The sequence below is a fragment of the Lactuca virosa genome, chromosome 1, assembly GCF_052849685.1.
Source record: "Lactuca virosa cultivar CGN04683 chromosome 1, Lactuca_virosa_CGN04683_v6, whole genome shotgun sequence".
Classification (NCBI taxonomy): Eukaryota; Viridiplantae; Streptophyta; class Magnoliopsida; order Asterales; family Asteraceae; genus Lactuca; species Lactuca virosa.
In genome coordinates this window covers 274,054,160-274,073,213 of record NC_136426.1, presented here as the reverse complement: position 1 = coordinate 274,073,213, position 19,054 = coordinate 274,054,160, and the positions used below count along the sequence as shown (strand labels likewise).

General features: G+C 32.2%; 2 protein-coding genes across 2 annotated transcripts; one reads left to right on the top strand and one right to left on the bottom strand.

Moving 5' to 3' along the window:
- The first annotated feature begins 859 nt into the window (after nucleotides 1–859).
- On the top strand, nucleotides 860–3,900 carry NUDX15 (nudix hydrolase homolog 15). The gene is made up of 4 exons (XM_079085756.1): nucleotides 860–1,375; nucleotides 2,130–2,272; nucleotides 2,724–2,843; nucleotides 3,536–3,900. Exons 1-4 carry the CDS (start codon nucleotides 1,000–1,002, stop codon nucleotides 3,758–3,760), a joined length of 864 nt encoding a protein of 287 aa, XP_078941882.1. The 5' UTR covers nucleotides 860–999; the 3' UTR covers nucleotides 3,761–3,900.
- Nucleotides 3,901–11,564: 7,664 nt separating this feature from the next.
- LOC145109390 (receptor-like protein kinase HERK 1) lies at nucleotides 11,565–12,868 on the bottom strand. The gene is made up of 2 exons (XM_079046530.1): nucleotides 11,897–12,868; nucleotides 11,565–11,714 (listed from the first exon to the last, which is right to left on the bottom strand). Exons 1-2 carry the CDS (start codon nucleotides 12,842–12,844, stop codon nucleotides 11,634–11,636), a joined length of 1,029 nt encoding a protein of 342 aa, XP_078902656.1. The 5' UTR covers nucleotides 12,845–12,868; the 3' UTR covers nucleotides 11,565–11,633.
- Nucleotides 12,869–19,054: the final 6,186 nt, after the last annotated feature.

The following is a 19,054-nucleotide window of genomic DNA, read 5'->3' as shown; positions in this document are numbered from 1 at the left end:
ATAATGAGTCAGGCTTCATTACCAATCATCTTTTAGGGTTATGCACTTGAAACAACAGCCCATATCTTAAACCTTGTTCCAACTAAGAAGGTTTCAAAGACACCTCATGAGATGTGGACAGGAAAAGTTCCTTCAAAAGGCTTTTGGATATTTGTTTACAGACCCAATGATATTTGAATATTTGTTTTACAACAGCCCATATCTTAAACCTTGTTCCAACTGAGAAGTTTCGCTTTGTTGGTTATCTACAAAAGGCTTTTGGATATTTGTTTTACAGACCCAGTGAAAACATGGTATTTGTATCTCGAAGAGGAGTGTTCCTTGAGAGAGACCTTATGTCTTAAGAAGTTAGTGGGAATCATATTGGCCTTGAAAAGATTCAAGAGCCAATAAAGAATGAATCTTTAGTTAACACGAGCACTCTACCAGAGGTTGAGCAACCTGTTGAGCCCAATGACATAACATTACCTCTTCGCATATCCGGTAGAGTTAGCAACCATCCAAGTTTTATTGTTTCCATGTAACGACGGAAGGAAACACGTTTATTAGTGGCAGGACACTAATAAATCTGGATGAGCCAGCTAACTACAAGGAAGCGATGGCAGACCCTGAGACTGCCCAATGGAAAGAGGCAAGGGACAACGAAATTCAGTCCATGATGGATAACCAAGTTTGGAATTTGGTTGATCCAACACATGGTCTTTAACACATTAGGTTTTAAATGGATCTTCAAGAAGAAAACCGACATTGATGAAAATGTATACAAAGCCCGATTTAATATTTTTTTATTTTTTTGTAGAAATGTAAAATATTTAGTTTGTTCTATTGAGTTAGTGACCCAACTCGCCGTTAAAAGCCCGTCAATTTTCTGGGTAATGAATCCTCTTATGATGCGACTTCTTAATCCTGCTCTATACGAACTTCCATTTTAGGCAATGATCTAACGATAACTTGCTATCCGATTCTAACTAGGAATTTAGTAATTAGTAAGTAGATCACATGCTCTTCCTATTGAGAAGGATATCATCGCTATCTATCGCAACAACATCACCGTTATCCTACTCTGCTCCCCTTTCTAGGCTCAACAACATGGCGTCGATCAACAACAACGGGAGTTCGTCGAGGTTATCGGTGTTAGCTCAGCAGCTCCGCCTTTACAAGCCGCCGCCGGGTGATGCTGAGGATGATGACGAAGTCGTTTCTCAAGTGGGTTTTGCGGAATCTGCAACCCCAGTTGGGAATCGGCCTTCGGAAAGATTTAGACCTAAAAGAGCTGCTGTTTTGATCTGCCTTTTTGAAGGGAATAACGATGGTAGTGGCGAGGATCTTCGTGTGATTCTTACTAAAAGATCTTCTACTCTCTCTACACATTCAGGTACATCCTGCTCTAGTAGTCTTCAAATGACCAATTTGCGAAATTGTTAACGAAGACCTAGAAATTGAATTGATTAATAATTTCAATTTTAGGGTTTATTACTTCCATTAACTATAAATATTGAGAGGCGTAATTGGGCATTTCTAGAATGCAATGATCTTTTCGGTTTGGCTTTTGATCAAGTGAATTGGGTATTTTTCATCATACTCACGATATGAGGTTTTTATATCAACTGTGTGTGTGAAATAGTAAAATGTTACAAATTTCTAAAAGAAGAAGACAAACACAAAATCAATCAAACATTATGCGAGGTAATCCATAATCCATAAATAGAACACCTATTTAATGATGCGATTTGAGCCCTGTAAATGTGCGATTGGGGCAATTTTGTAAATTACATTACAAATTGTGTCATTTTCTAACTAATAGCTTTATTGAAATAGTATTACAAAATATCTAATTATTAACTTTTGTAGCTACATGCAAGAAATATCAACTATGGTTTCATTAATTTGTGTATTATTGCATCCTACTTTCATTTCTTTCTATTACAACCTTTTACTTTCAACTTTCTTCTTATTAAGGAATTGCATTTTGAAAGATCTGCCAGATTATATCATTTCTTTAGAAAGAACTGAGAAAATAGGGTACTATATGTATTATAATTATAAATATAAATATAATAATAAACAAACCAATGATGAATAGTGTGAAAGGGTAAAATGGTCATTTAAGCCTTAAGTTATGAGTTCAGGGGAAGTTTCATTGCCTGGAGGGAAAGCAGAGGAAGATGATACAGATGATGCTTACACTGCAACAAGGGAAGCAAAAGAAGAGATAGGACTCAATCCTTCACTTGTAAATGTTGTAGCTGTTCTTGAGCCATTTTTGTCCAAGGTAATCAAAAGCTAAAAATTGATGAATATCATGAAATTTATGTCTTTTTAATGTAAGGGTAAAATGGTCATTTAGTTTCATTCAGACGTTCGGTTTAGAAATGAAACATGCATTATATATATATAACAATAACACTTTGATGCTCCTAGATTAAGCCATGTTTCTATTTGTAAAGGTAAAATGATCATTTACTTTGATGTAAGGGTAAAATGGTCATTTACTTTGATGAATGGCGCCATGTAAAGGTAAAATTGTCACTCACATAAATTGTCATAATAGAAACATGGCTTAATAAAGGTAAACATGGTCATTTAGTTTTTTTTTTTTCTTGGAATGTAAGGGTAAAATGGTCATTTACTTTGATGAATATTGTGAGTTTTGTAAAAATGGTGTGTTTTTTATGATATTTAAGTGTAACTAAAAGCTAAAAATATAATGGTTTTGTTTGTAGCATCTTCTACGAGTAATTCCTGTAATTGGCATACTGTCTGATAGAAGTGCATTCAATCCAACTCCTAATGTTGATGAAGTAGATGATGTCTTTGATGCTCCTTTAGAAATGTTCTTAAAGGTAATATTTAATATCCAATTCAAACCTCACACTTTGAATATGTTTACATTTTAGGCCTAAATGCAAGAAATAGCAATGTACTTTTATTTATTTATGTATTATAGCATTCTACTTTCTTTCTTTCTATTACATTATTTTGTTTTCAATTTTGTTCATTTTAAGACATTGCATTTTGAAAAATACACCCAATTTTTAACACTATGCTTACAATTATTTTTTCTTATTAGAAAAAAAATAATATGTCATTTCCTGTTAAAAGAAAAAAAAAAGGAATTTTTTGTTAATTTTAGCCAAAATGAAATAATCGGGATTTTATGTTGAAATTTTTTTTTGGGACTAAAGTGAAACTTTTCCAAAAATATTGGGACTTTTCTAACAATTTCCCTAAAAAAATTGTAAAATGTAGAGTTTTTTCAGGAAAAACAAAAAAAGTTGAGGATTTATTTGGAAACATTTAAAAGGCTAAGGTTTTTTTTTTAAAAAAAAAAAAAAAGACAAAGTTGAGGGTTTTTTCAGAAAAAATGAGAAAAAAAAGGTCTTTTATCAGATTAACCCTATGTTTATTTGCTCATTCTCCATATAAATTCTCATACATATCTCAAAAAAGTTCCAACTTTTTCAAATTTCAATGTAGAGTTTGACTTTTTTATTTTCCTAAATTTCTTCACACAAATACAAATTTTAAAATTCAGGATGAAAATCGAAGATCCGAAGAGCGTGAATGGATGGGAGACACGTATTTAATTCATTACTTTGACTATAAAATAAATGGAAAAAGTTATTTAATTTGGGGTCTCACTGCTGGGATTTTAATTAGAGCCGCATCCATTGTGTACAAAAGACCACCTGCTTTTATTGAACAGAATCCAAAATTCAAAGTTCCTGGAATTGCAAATAAGGATACCACAATGCCATAAAAACAAAAAAAAACAAAAACACATTGGGATTAAATAAAAACTTTGGTCAAATTCATTCGTTGACCTTGAAATATTGATGGGTGGAATTGGTGGCGATGATGGAAGAATCCGGCCACCATGGTGGTGGTGATTGAAGAACTGGTGAATTTCTTTGTTTACTCTTTGGCACCCTTTACTTTTGTAGAGTTGCTTGTATAGTCCTTGAGGTAAGTTAAAAAAATATTTGTTGAAACAATAGTATTATTTTATCTTGTTGACATGAAAAAGATGGTGTTGACGTATTTATCATTTTAATAAAATTGATTGGTGTATTGCGTACGTGTGGCATTGTATTTGGTGTTTAATAATTGGTAATTTGAAGCAAGACTTGAATTCATATTTATATATTGTATACGTGAAAAAGATGGTGTTAACGTATTTATGATTTTAATAAAATTGATTGGTGTATTGCGTACGTGTGGCATTGTATTTGGTGTTTAATAATTGGTAATTTGAAGCAAGACTTGAATTCATATTTATATATTTGTTAAATTCATTTGGTGTAGAGAGTATGATAAGAAAAGTATCTCTTGGGTGAAATGGGACAAGATAATAGCTCCAAAAAAGGTGGGAGGCATCGGGCTGGGGTCTATTAAGGCCCTGAATATTTCCTTGTTGGCTAAATGGATGTGGCGTTTGAAATCTGATGATTCCTCTATGTGGTCAAAAGTCATTCGATGTATACATAAGTTAGACGGGAGACATTGGTCTGTTTTTGCTAACAAATTCAACACAGGGGTATGGAAAAACATTACAAAAACTTGTAACCGTTTGATGCAGTATAACATCGATCCAAAAGAAATAGTTGCGTGGAATTCGATCGACCGTTGTTGGGTTTCTGATTTCATATGTGACGGGAGGTTTTCGGTACGTATGATACGTGAACGATTAGAATTGGCGGGTTATGTTGTCGATGACGGACCATTTGAATGGGATAAGTTAATCCCTGTTCCGATTATTCTTCGTTCTTCGCAACTCACAGTCACACTCCAAAATGTATATAATTGTGTATAAATGCATAATTGAAGTATTGAAAACTGGAACGATGTTTAAAGTATTAAAATCATTGCACATTTTCATGCAAGTAATTATTGCCTATTAATTATTTTATATTATAAATTCAAAACAAAATATTAGTTGATAAAATTTTCCAATCTTCCATATCTTATAAAACCTTTATTTGTCGTTAAAAGAATTCTAATAAGAAGCTAAAAGGGAAATAAATTCAAAGTGAATTAAGCAATTTCCAATATATACGATTAAAAGTGCAACTAATTTCATAAAATGTATATGAAAAATTGCTTTTAAAATATGGTGATAACTTAACATACCTTTAGAAACATAAATAGTTGTACTTGTAGAAATAAACATAATATATTTCGGGTACCCATCGGGTTCCCCGTATCCGACGGATATTTTTTCAACCAAACCCGTCGGGGATTATGCGGGGCGGAGGCGGGGACAGGTGTGGGGATTGGAGTTCGGGTACGGGGGCGGGTATTGCAGTATCCGCTAATATCCGTCCCCGTTTGCATCTCTAATCATTACTATATATATATATATATATATATATATATATATATATATATATATATATATATATATATATATATATATTAATAAGCATTTACCCTCAAATGCTGAATTTTAAGAGGTACACCCTTTAAAGCAGCATTTACAACAACTTTATGCATTCCTGAAATCAGATCTTATCCGGTCAAATGCATCGTTAAAATTACAAGACTCATTCTAATCAATTCACCCTTTAAAGCAGCATTTACAACAACTTTATGCATTCCTGAAATCAGATCTTATCCGGTCAAATGCATCGTTAAAATCAGAAGACTCATTCTAATCAATTGCCAGACCTCAACAAATTGAACGAGTATTCCTGATGATGCCCAACAGAATCTACCAGATACAATTTATATAGCATCCCCACCCAATTCAAGTTACCACCTCTATCGAACAATCTACATTCACCACTGTCGCACTTCATCTCACCACCATTCACCACTCTTCTATTCTCTCTAACTCCATCGGCTGATCTGGAATCAATGTCTTTTCCCTATCATCATTGCACTATACCTCTCTCTACCTTCTCCCCCATTAGTATTCAACTTAGGTTCACGATTTCTCACTTTCATTGCCGTATTCTCTTTTATCTCAATTCCTTCACTAGCCGGACAATAATCGCCTACGGAAACGACATCACCCAGGTCTCTAAAAATGATGAAACCACACACCACTGATTTTGCTTCTATGTTATTGTCAATCCCATTCTATAATAAAAAACTGATCTTCATCATCTTTGCTGAAATTAGGGTTATTGTTTTTGTGATTTAGGTGTTTCTAATCTAAGAGTATTTGTTTTTTCGATTACGATTTCCTGGTCTAGGGTTTTTATTCATCAACATGGGTGGGCTTGATCTCTCTCGAAAGTTACAAGGTATGTTTTCTATAAAAACCACCATTTTTGTACTTCCATGTTTTAAATTTATGCAATTTATGGGTACCCTGTTTAACACAGAATTTGTTTTATATATCAGATGATTCCAATTCAATGAAAATCATATATGAAGATGATCATCGTAGCCATTTTTCTAGGGACTGTAGCCATTGGTTTTTTCTTTCTGAATCGAAACCTTTAAGTGGTAGAAGTCACGCTAATAATCTCTACTTATTAAATGTGCAGTTAGATGCGGTTTGAACTCTGATTTTTTATTATCATTTGGGTGGTAGACGTCGCACCAACGGGAGCACAGGTGATGTCTTTTACCCAAAAAAAAATTACACATTAATATCAATCTTTTACATATGTCCAAAAATCAAGATTCAATATTGATATTGTAAGGTTTTCACACACTCATCCATCAGTTTGTAAGAAAGGAAAATAAGAATTTAACTACAATCAGATAAAAGCTTGTTCTCTGTCAATAAAGATAAATGTTTTTTCTCATTATATTGGTTATATGTGTTGGAACTTATTGAGCATAAAAAAGCTTTTTTGCCCATATGTAAACATGGGGAAAAGGAGAAAACAGAGGACTAGGTAGTGGAAAGTTTCTGAAATTTGATTTTATGAGCCATTTACAGAAGAATAGAGAGGCATTTTGCCATTTGCGGCCTCATAACTTGCATGTGTGTGTGGGAGGGGGGAAGGGGTTATCTTATTGATCAAATAAATGATTATTTTCTGCAAGAGCATCAGTTTGTACCAAAAACCCCTACCTAATATGTTCTTAATCTTTTTACCTTTTTCTTACGTTCTTATAATATAATTGTCATGTCTACAAACTGAACCGGGAAGTCAGGCCGAACAACTACCACTTTGGTTACAATTGTCAATGATGTATCTGTGCAACTAGAAAAGAAATTATGATCCATTTTGGTTATCGAAACATCCTGAGTACAAATTTCCTTACTGTTTCTCTTACTAAAATCATATCAAGAGGGTTAAATCTTTGATTCTAAAATCCAATTTAGTTGACTTCAGGTGCAAAAGATTAATATATTGATTGTTGACATTGGTGTGATATATAGATATGTTTCACAAAATCAACATAAGTATCTCTATTTAGCATTAGCTCCAACATGTAACACGGAATAAGATATCACTACAAAACACAACATAAAAAGTACGTTACTATTTTCTCTATTGCAGTTGCATGGGGCCTAATTCTCGAGTTTTTGTTATAAACAATCAGAATGAGGCTGAATATTATCATATATATACAAAGAAGGTTGCTATTTTCTACATTACTTTAAGCTACAGTTCATTGGCTATGTTAAGTTGCTTAAAGGTTTTGACACTGATATTTGCAGGAACCAATCCTGGTTACAGAACTTGTAAAATTGTTACGGAAATTGCTACTGTTATGCAAGAATTTACCCGGTCGAGGTAAGTAGATTTTTGTAAACTGTCCTAAAACTTCCATTACTTAACAAAAAAAAATTCATATGTTACTGATTTAACAAAATTGATTTAAATACTTAATTCAGTCTGATATATTTGCATTTTTCTTGTAGTGTTGTAAGACCTTTTGATGTTCACTCCTTATTGCTGAATTTGATGACAAAAATAACCTTTTTAAAGTGCTAATCTATAGATATACAATTTTTTTTACCATTGGATTTAGAATGATCAACATATTATTACATCACTAAAAAAATAAATAGATATATCATGCAAGTAGATCCCCCATGTTTATACTTTCCCTCTGTGTCTCTATCTAAAACTCGCCACTGTCACAATGATTGCAAGTTGGTTTGGAATGAAAACCCAAATTGATTGGAGTTTGGTTTATGTATAGTTGGGTTTCAAGAGGTCAATCAGTTATGTATTCTCAGGTTAACAAAAAAGATTCATAATTATGCAACTTATAATTTTTTACAGAGCATTTAAGAATTTTTGTTAACAGAAAAGGGGACATTATGTCATTTTTTGAACTCTGCATCCATCAATGGAGGCTGCATTTCTGGGTCTTCAATATTTTATCACATGATGGTGGAGGTGTTGTTAATTTTTCAATGTGTGCTTATTGTTGACTATTTGACTGTTTGTGAAATGTCTAAATTACCCTTTGATTTGTAGGTGGATTGTTGAGGTGGCTCATGTGGGGAGATTTTGATTCAATTAGTGGTGTTGTGAAAAGGTGTGGAGGGTTTTGAGTCAATTATTGATCTTGATCTTGTGAAAAAATCATATTATGAACAAACGGCTCTTGATTTTGCTACGAAATTAAGAATCTTATGAAGAAAAGAATAAATTTCAACGATGTTGACATCATTACTATAGCCCAGTGTAAATTAGAGTATTGTAATAAAAATTCTGAAATTTAAGTACATGTTTTAGTTTGATGGCAGATAATACACGTGTTTTAAATAATTTTAGTACCATCACCTATTTGCAAATTGTTGCGAAATTTGTTTGAGAGGTGCCAATTGCTTTTTTTAGGTGTCAATTGTTTTTTTTTCAATAAAACACTTGATGAAGCATATAATGTTAAATTTAATTATTATTTGGATTTTTTTTGTATAGTAGTATAATTATTATTTGTGGCTTCATTTTAAATAGGTTTATAATTATTCATTAAAAATGTATTTTAACATGTCAAATGTTAAAGTAATACCATGTTTAAAAGATGTTAAAATTATACAAATAATATTATCACAATCATAAGTAAGTATCTATTTATATATTTTCATATTGGACTTATTCTAATTAGGATTGTAATCATATTAGATAAATCTATTTTTGTGATTAGTTTAACTATTTATGGTAAATATTTTTACACTGGACTTTATTTTAATTAGGTTTGTAATCATATCATGTAAATGATAAATCTTTTGTTTTTATCTTATAGCTGTTCTTTTAAAAAATCGATTGGACTTGATTTTAATTAGGTTTATAATCATATCATGTAAATGATAAATCTTTTGTTTTTATTTCATAGTTGTTCTTTTAAAAAATCGATGGATACGAATGGTTGTGTGAGTGTGTGTATGGATGCAAACTTGATAACAAATTAGTTTTTTTTTCCAATGTACTTTGATAACATATTAGTTTGTTTTCTTTAATTTGATAACATATTAGTTTGCTTCCATTAACTTTTATATAGTAATATTTCATAATTTACCAGACAATATTTATATTTTAGTATTACATGTTTCGTTGCACTTTTTTGGATTATGACAATTTATAAAAACAAACTAAGCGTTCAAAAAAAAAAAAACTATTCACCATTATGAAAATTTCAAAATAAGACGAACGTTTCATTAATTCTTTGTTGCTTCGAATGTTAAAGTTTTTATATGTGTGCATTTTGTTTACAAAATCAGTTTAGTTGCTACGACCACCATCCATTATCCTTCCACTCCACCCCTCTCCTCCTCCCGTACAGACACATACACACCATCTCTAAAATGCGATCTATAAAGGAACACAAAATGTAAAACATCATAGCTATAGCGTTTAGGGGAAAATCTCTCATTTCTCGATGCCCATTAAAGAATACATTGTCCGTCGAAAAGAAAACGAATCGTTGAATTGAAACTAATATTTAGTGATATTTGTCAATACATTGTGTCTTATTTTTAATATGACATGTTTCCTAAAACATTCTAATCGTTTAATTGAAACTAATCTATCTCTTTTTACCTCTTTTTAATTGAAACTGATATCTCTTTTTACCTGTGTGTGTGTGTTTGTTTATGTTAACAGGTACATACATAAAATAAAAATGTATCGTCTATGAACCCATCTCCACATCCATCCATATCCACTCAATATCTATCTAACCTTTCTATTTTGAACCCTTAAACAATATGACTGTTATTGATAATTGTGTAGATATAGTAAACTATTTTCATAAAAACTCTAATCTTCTTTAGAAACAAATTTAGAAAATAAATTATTCATACACGTCGCATGGCGCGGGTAAACGACTAGTGTGTGTGTATATATATATATATATATATATATATATATATATATATATATATATATATATATATATATATATATAGTGTGAAGTTCAATAGAGAACCATAATTAACCAAAGAACCAAGAAACCAATCTTTTTTTCAACTTTTAGAACTTATTTTTTATCAAAAAAAACTAAAAATACAGAAATTCATAATTTTTTATCCTTTTCCCAATGATATCAAATTCGATAAAAAAAATTTATTTATTTTTTCGTCAAATTCACAATGTGAATCCGAAAAATATATTTAACATTCACAATGTTAAGTTATGAATTTAGATATTTTTAGTTTTTTTTATAAAGAATAAGCTCTAGAACTTAAAAAATAGATTTGGTTCTTTGGAGAACCAATAATTATGGTTCTCTATTGAACTTTTATATATATATATATATATATATATATATATATATATATATATATATATATATATATATATATATATATATATTGAATTCGTTATAAATTATTTGAATATTGATTTAGTAGAATAATGATGTTTGTTCGTTATACAAGAAATACCAGTCTTATTTTTATTATTATTATTATTATATATATATATATATATATATATATATATATATATATATATATATATATATATATATTTATTGAATTCGTTATAAATTATTTGAATAGTGATTTAGGAGAATAATGATGTTTGTTCGTTATACAAGAAATAGCAGTCTTATTTTTATTATTTTTTTATTATTTTTTTATTATTTTTTTAAACACTATCACGAACAATCTATGTTCAATGTACAAGTATTACCAATAATATTTTAACCGGTGTTCACATAATGCCCACTAATCTCTTACTTTAGTTTAAAATATACCACTATTTTTTTTTCTACATGTTTATCCGGTAATTACCCGGTACCACGGCATGCCACATGGAATCGTGGCATCTTTTTTATTTATTTTACCATAAAATTTTCTTTCACATTTACGACTGAATTTTTCTTTTTCCTACACATTATAGTCTTGTACATAGAAACTTGATTTAGGTTGTTTAATCTTTAAAACGAAACTCACATGCTCAAAAAAATCAAGCAGAACCATAGAAGCTCTCACGTATCAACAAAACTCAGAAATCAAATTAAGTAAAAGAGAAATATAAGAGTTAAAAAGAAAAATCAAACTAACAAAAAGGAGAAATTAACATAAGGATCATGTTTTTTCATTCCCTTCTACATTAGTATTAAGAGGGAAATTTCACAAATTGCACAATGAAAGTGAGCCCTGATACTTGATTTCCCATGACACAAAAGAGCTAGCGTTGAAACTGATTTGTTTAGAAGTAAGATAATAATACTATTAAAATCAAAAAGCCTAGTAGCATGACCCTAGACTATAGTAGCACAGTAGCGACTACAATGCCCAACAGAACACCTGAAGCTGTTTCGATGAACTTCGAAAATCTTCTTTTTTCCTACAATCAGCAACGAAAAGGTTGTTATGATATAATTAATTTCAATAATAGAAACTTCCAAAGACATATTAGTCCATCTGATCTATTGATTGTCTATTCTACGAACCATATCATTTCAATTATTTATGGTGCATTTATTCTTTTCTCCAATAAATACAGCAAAAAGCGTAAAAAGAACGTACTTGATATTTGAGTGCAGACTCAAGCCTTTTCACGATGTGATCCATTGATGGACGACGTTCCCGCTCTTTCTCCACACAATCGAAAGCCAATTTTATGAACGTATCCAAAGAATCCTTTTTCATTTGTTGCCTTACCTTAGAATCAATAATCTTATTTCGAATTTCTTCTTCTGATGAGTTTTTTATCCATTGGATAAGGGATCTGCGTGTATCATCACAACTAAAATCCATACAAAACCTTGAGCATAAAACTTCGAATAGTACCACGCCAAAGGAGTAGACGTCCGATTTTTTTGTGTAAATACTCGTCTTCAAAAATTCGGGATCTGCATATCCAAGCGTGCCTTTGGCTTGAGTGATAAGAAACGAACGTTTTGGTGTGGCAGGGCCATATTTCGATAAGCCAAGATCTGAAACTTTGGCGTTCCAGTTTTCGTCCAATAGGATGTTGGCACTCTTGATATCACAATGCAAGACTCGTTGGGATCCTTTGGGATTGTGAAGGTACTGCAAACCACGTGCAGCTTCAAGACATATCTTGAGACGCTGAATCCATGTGAAGTTGGGGTTCTCTAGATGAAAGTCGAGGCTTTTATGAGGTGCATATTCATACACAAGTATTCTTTCCTTCTCCTCATCACAGAATCCTAGGAGTGTGATGAGATTTTCATGTTTATTTTCAGAAAGCAACAGGATCTCCCTTCGAAATTCAGGAATTCCATCTTCCTTGGAAGGATTCCAGCGCTTTACAGCACCAATGGTTCGACCCTTCCAGCGCTTTTCAGCAACCATGGTTAAACACTCAGAGCGTGAGAAGTCTCCTTTGTATACTCTACCATATCCACCTTCCGCAATGAAGTTGCATTCATCAAAGTTGTTGGTGGCATTGTGTATGTATTTTAATGGAATTCTGAGATGTGCAAACTCTTTCTGGAAAGAGGACGCCATTGTTTTAGCACTCAACTAAAATTGTCTAAGAAAAGTTAGAAGTTCCTAGCAATGATGATGGAAGAAGCTATCGATACATATTTCTCAAATATCATGATGTCGTATTTAATATAAGTGATAAGGGTTCAGTTAGCTCTTTCCTCTGTCTTCAATTAGCGTTCAGGACACGATTGACTAAAACGATTCATAGGATGAAAGTCCGAATTTTATTTATTATTTTTTTTGACTAAGTATGTCAACTTTTGACTTTTAATTAGTCCTAATAAAGTTTGAAATATTCAATGTTTTAAAACCGGTTTGAACCGGTTAGACCGTGAACTGGAGAAGGAAGCAGTTCAATTAACATCAATTTTATGTCTATTTCAACCGGAATGAACCGGCCGGTTTTTACAAATTTTGTATTTTTTTATACATTTGTTCAGATTTCTTTAAATAAAAACACATGGTAAGTGTTATAAAGTTTTTTTAAGTACGTTAGTATTCATTTAAAATTATATTTTGTTTCTGTATTATATTTTATTTTATTTTTAATGTACATGGATTGATATAAAACTTACGATTATGTGTTTTTAATGTATTTGGATTGATCTTCAACTTGTGTTTATGTGTATTTTTAATGTTTAAACTTGTGGATGCTTATGTGTGTGTAGAAAAATAGGAAAAAATATGAAAATTATAAAAACCGATTAAACCGACGGTCGAACCGAAAACCGATCATAATACCGGTTCAACTAAAAAATTGGTTTTTTAAAATATTGAAAATATTCAATACAGGGTATTGACTAACTAGTCCTATCCTAGGATGAAAGTCTAGTCTGAATTTAATATTTTGAAATTTCTATATATGTCCTTGCAAACATTAAATATTTCATTTATATCCTTCTAACTTTTATAATTAGATATATATCTTTCTTAATGAGATATAAATCAATTTAATACCAAAAAATATATTTAAAAGTCAAAATAAAAGTTAATTATACTAAAATACCCTTTTCAAATTATTAAAGAATAAAATTAAATGAACTTAATTAGAATTAAACTTAATTAAATGTCATAAAACCTCAAACACATAAATGAAACCAACTTGATCGGTACATCACCACTTGGCTAATCTACCCTAATAAATAAGAATATTTTTGCCACTTGTCCTCTTCTTATTCAATATGTCACATGTAATTTTATTGAATTTTTTATTAAAAAAAATTCACATGTCAATTTGTAGTGTTTTTGTAATTAATTGATTTACTTAATGTTTTATTTCCATTAAAATATGTATTAAAGAAAATTTCATATGTTGCCGTTTCTTTTGCTGGTATTACGCATATCATCATATTTGCATTATATCTACACCATTTTTAACTGATAATCTCATATCATTTCTAATTAATAGATTATTTCTTTTATGGCATTTCAACTCACCATAAAATTATTCACGACCATTGTTGCAATCATATAAAGATTTGTAAATCCGTTCAATATACTGTAGTCCCTAATATACTGTAGTCCCTCATTACAGGAAGCCAATTATGAAGTTGAAATTCTGAACTCACAGTCTGCCGACACCAACAACTACACCAGGTATGTAAATCACTTTTTTTTGTATGTAATCATTTTTTACGTTTGAGAAGAATCTGTGTTGTAATTCATGTTTTAAAACAAGTATTTATGTAAACGTATTACTTTGAAAGATAGGTAATGCTTACAACTTTATATTCAACTTTTTTCTAATAAACCTGTGTAGTACACGGGTCTCACACCTAGTGAGTAATAAGTTATTAAGAAGCTTGAGGATGCTAAAAAATTCCATGGCTATTTCTTGAGATCTAGTTACAGAGGCGAAATCCAATTGACTCACAAAGTAATCGACATGCACAACAAGTGTTAGAAATAGGGGATGAGCAAATTGCTTGGATTCTCTGAAATTCGTGATTCACTATCAAATTGAAATATTTCGATAGTACAGATCGAACACTCAATTGGATGAAATTCAGAGAACGAAATCAGAGAATGTATGTGAAAATGTTCTTCAAGAAGATGTACCAGAAAATGACCAAAAACAACTATATGATTCCTGTCTGAAAACTGTCACAAGACAGTTACAAACTGTCATCAAAACTACCAATACCTGTCATAAAACGGATCTCAGGGGAAAAAGGGTCAACTTTCTAAAATTGGATTTTTGATGTACTTTTTAATATAGCAACATACCTGTCATAAAACGGATCTCTACCCTTTGGACCCCACCAGGGGCTGCCGCCCCTTGGACCCTGCTCCCAGGGGTGCTGCCCCCGGACCCCTGTTCGTTTAGGGGATTCGCCCCTAAATAACAGTGTACTTTGAATCTTGAAAAACTTGAACAAGTGTGCACTTCTACACCATCCTAACTTTTTCAATATTCAACAAGATCACTTTTGGTCAACAAATTTAATCCTATAACACTTAAATAATATTGATGATATTAAATTACCAACATCAAGTGTGGAAGCATGAGTGTTCGATCATATGTTGATTCTGGCGAAACACTGGATACTTGGCATCTGATCAAAATAGGTATGCATCAAACAGAGTTGGAGATGATTGATTAGAAATGTTTGAATAAATGAGAAACCAGGGGTTACAACCAAACAAAGAAACCTTCCTTGTTGTTCTTGAATCTTATGTAGGTGCTGAAACTATTGAAGAAGGATTCATACACTTTGAATCAATGCAAAAAGAATACATAATTGTTTTAGCCATTGTTGGGAAATCTGGACACCTTGATCAAGATTTAGAGTACATCCAGACATTACCATTTGAACCCATATGATCAGAAATCTAGGAAGCTGTAATGAACTATGCTCGAATCCATGGAGATATTGCTTATGAAGATAGAGAAGAAGATATCTTAATCAATCTTGATCCATCAAAGACTAAACCAAAAAAGATTCCAACACCACTTCCTAAGAAATTTTCTGCCATTAACATGCTTGAAGGTAAAGAACAGGGTGCGTGAGTTTAGAAACCCTAGTTTGTACAAAGATGAAGAAAAGTTTAGGGCTGCAAATAAAGAACGGAGTAATGTCCCGAATACCAGATATGTTCTTCATGATATTGATCAAGAAGCTAAATAACATGTTTTACTTTATCATAGTGAAAGATTGGCGATTGCTTAGACATTTTCATGAATCTTAGCCAAGTTCTGGTGTTCATACATACTGATCGCCATACTGATGCAGGTGATGGAGACCCAAATATGGGAGGGAGAGATGGAAATCGGTTTTGGCGGTGGAGAACGGTGGCTCTCAGTGAATGGGGGTTGGGGATGGCTGAGGTTCGATTGAGGGATTTCATTTTGTCCTCAAAAGCTGATTAACAATTTCTACCAAAAGAAATAGAATTTAATTTGGGATATAATTTAAAAAGGTTATCTTAGTAAATTTATATGTATTTTTAACTTTTAAATATATTTTATGGTATTAAATTGATATATATCTCAAAAAATTATAACCTGTTAAAAAGGATATATATATATATATATATATATATATATATATATATATATATATATATATATATATATATATAGAGAGAGAGAGAGAGAGAGAGAGAGAGATCATTTAACAATTTATAGTTTCCCGAGAACTCGAGAACTAAAAATGAAATGGTAGATCAAAATTTTTAATGGTTTGAATTGGTCGTGATATAATTATAATTATCACTTGTTTCAATGGTATCTTAGACATTTTATAAATAATCACAAGGGCATATTAGGAATTAAAAATATCATTCTTAATAATCAATTTAACAAATTAAAAAACCCACACTAACACACATACAAACATGTCTTCTTTTTCCCTTTCTCTTTCATCTCTCAAGTTCTTCACGACGGCTCCCGACTCTATTGTCCACTTCCTTCCTACGAATCTCTCCCCATGCCATCTCTTTGCCTCCAATTTCCACCAAAAATACCGCCACATTAAGTATTGAATAGATGCACATAATAAGGATCACTTCGATTTGGTAAGGATCTCATATGAATCTAAGAATCAACCGATCTACAATTTAATGTAGTGAACCAGATCGACGAGGATTTGTTCTTGGTTGCGATTATCAACGACACACTAGATCCAGAAACGAATTTCTGGAGGAAGTTGTTAACAAGCATTGAGAGGTTGTTGAAGAACAATCGCTTAAACACCAAGGTTGTATTGTCACATGTCGTAGTGAACTTGTCGTCTTCGTCACTGATTCTCTCTCACATATCTCTATCACATATTAGTCGATTCCAAATCTGGAATTGATCAGCGGAGTGTATCATAATAGTGTGGTTTTCATCAAATAGCATGGTGATGAATTTAATAATCATATATTTTCACCAGACTTCCCTTAAAACTACACATCTCTGCCAACCCCTGTAAACCTACACAATCAATGTAGTACGACTTCAGAGCTTAAACTATTGACGACTTCAAATTTTGAAATTCTAGCATCGGCCACGTGGAATCAACGATCCAACCTCGGAATCCATGGTTTCCTCCCCAATTGTCGATTATGAAGGTATTGCTTCTGATTCCCGATGATATATATCCCTTTAGATAATTTTGCAACAAAAATGAGCAGCAGACCAGGACTCTTCTCTGATATTGAAAATAAAGCCCAAGGCAATTCTTTAAATTCGATTCTATTTCGATTTTGATCTTCCTCTTTAGGAAAAATGTTATGTTTTCCTAATCAGCATCATATTGTATGACCGGTTCACTATAATTTGTATATAGAAGTTTTGATTGGTGTGCCTTAGTAAATTTCATCTATAACCGTTACTGTTATGTAGATCTATTAATTACAAAGAACCTAACGGATCATAAAGTCTCTGTTTACCGAGTAGTGTAAGGGAAGTTATTGTAAGTATCATTTGTATTATTATCGTTACCCTAGATATTGTGACAACCCGGAATTTTTTGCGTTGTAAAGTCCATCCATTCAATTCAACTGTGTGTCAGACTCGTTTCTGCTACCTTTTGGCATCGTTTAGAGTCTGTTTTAGGGTTCTAAGCTCAGTACAATCAAGCTATGGGTTTAGGGAAGTGTCAGCTAAAGTTCTTCGCGTCGAAATCAAGCCGAACACTCCTTCAAAGGGAGTGTACGGCCGTACACATGAGTGTACGACCGTACACCCATCATGACCGTACACCCTTGCCCATATGTAGAGTATCCCCTCATTTCTAGTCATTTCTCACACTTCTCACTCTAGAAAATCGGATTCTCTCTCAACTATCATCAAGTTCTTCATCCAAATCCTCCAAAATCGTAAGTGATTCTTCTACCCTTCTTGATATCTTCCTTAGTGTTGTAAACACCTCTTGATTCATCCATGAAAACATCTTTTTATGTTAGATCTTCATCTTTCACGAAGAACACCAAGAACACACACTTATTCTTGGTGGCCGTGAACCCTCTTTTGAGCCTCCAAATCATAAGTATTCTTTCCCTATGCTTAGTACACGTTAGGAACTCTTGCTAAACACCTTAGAAACGACCATTTAGCTGGAACAAAAGGAGCGTACAGCCGTACACCCTTTCATGTCCGTACACCCCTCAAAACACCCCAAAAGGGCCTCCAAAGTGAGAACCTAGTTCATATTCTTGATGAGGAATCGACCCACAAGCTTCCCCATGGTTCAAACACCTTATTGTGCATGTCTTACCGTGAGTGTACGACCGTACACTACATGGCCGTACACCCATGGCCGTACACTCCATGGTTAGGCCGTATACACCCCTTTGATGAATCACATTTGATTCTAACACTTAGTCCAAGTGTGCCCTAGTCCCTAGGGGTGTTTCCTTGCATGTTAGTTGCTTTTAAACACTAAATTCATGCCAATATATGCCATTATATGTCATTAGGACTCGTTTGTGTCTCGAGACTTCATTCGTGGAACTTCTCATCCTTACGCGCATATTCGAGTGAATCACCCACATAAGGTGAGTTCATACCCCTATAATCAATCTTTTAAACTGTTTTAAATGCTTTTAAGGGAGGGAATACAAGTTGAACACAATGTTAATTGTGTAAATGTTTTGTTATAAACATCATTTCAACAGATTGCTTATGTATTTATAAGTGATCAAAACATTTCAAAAACTCTTTTAAAATTTTGTTACTTTATAGTTTATAAAACTCTGTTTTTAAAGTACAATCATAACTTAGTAGATAAATGAGTCTTTTTT

Bases quoted from the DNA above. Each gene is read 5' to 3' on its own strand.
- NUDX15 (XM_079085756.1), top strand. From the start codon at position 1,000: ATGCTCTTCCTATTGAGAAGGATATCATCGCTATCTATCGCAACAACA. The intron at 1,376-2,129 runs GTACATCCTGCT...TTATGAGTTCAG, and splicing joins TACTCTCTCTACACATTCAG to GGGAAGTTTCATTGCCTGGA. The intron at 2,844-3,535 runs GTAATATTTAAT...TTTAAAATTCAG, and splicing joins CTTTAGAAATGTTCTTAAAG to GATGAAAATCGAAGATCCGA.
- LOC145109390 (XM_079046530.1), bottom strand. From the start codon at position 12,844: ATGGCGTCCTCTTTCCAGAAAGAGTTTGCACATCTCAGAATTCCATTA. The intron at 11,715-11,896 runs GTACGTTCTTTT...TGCTGATTGTAG, and splicing joins AGTCTGCACTCAAATATCAA to GAAAAAAGAAGATTTTCGAA.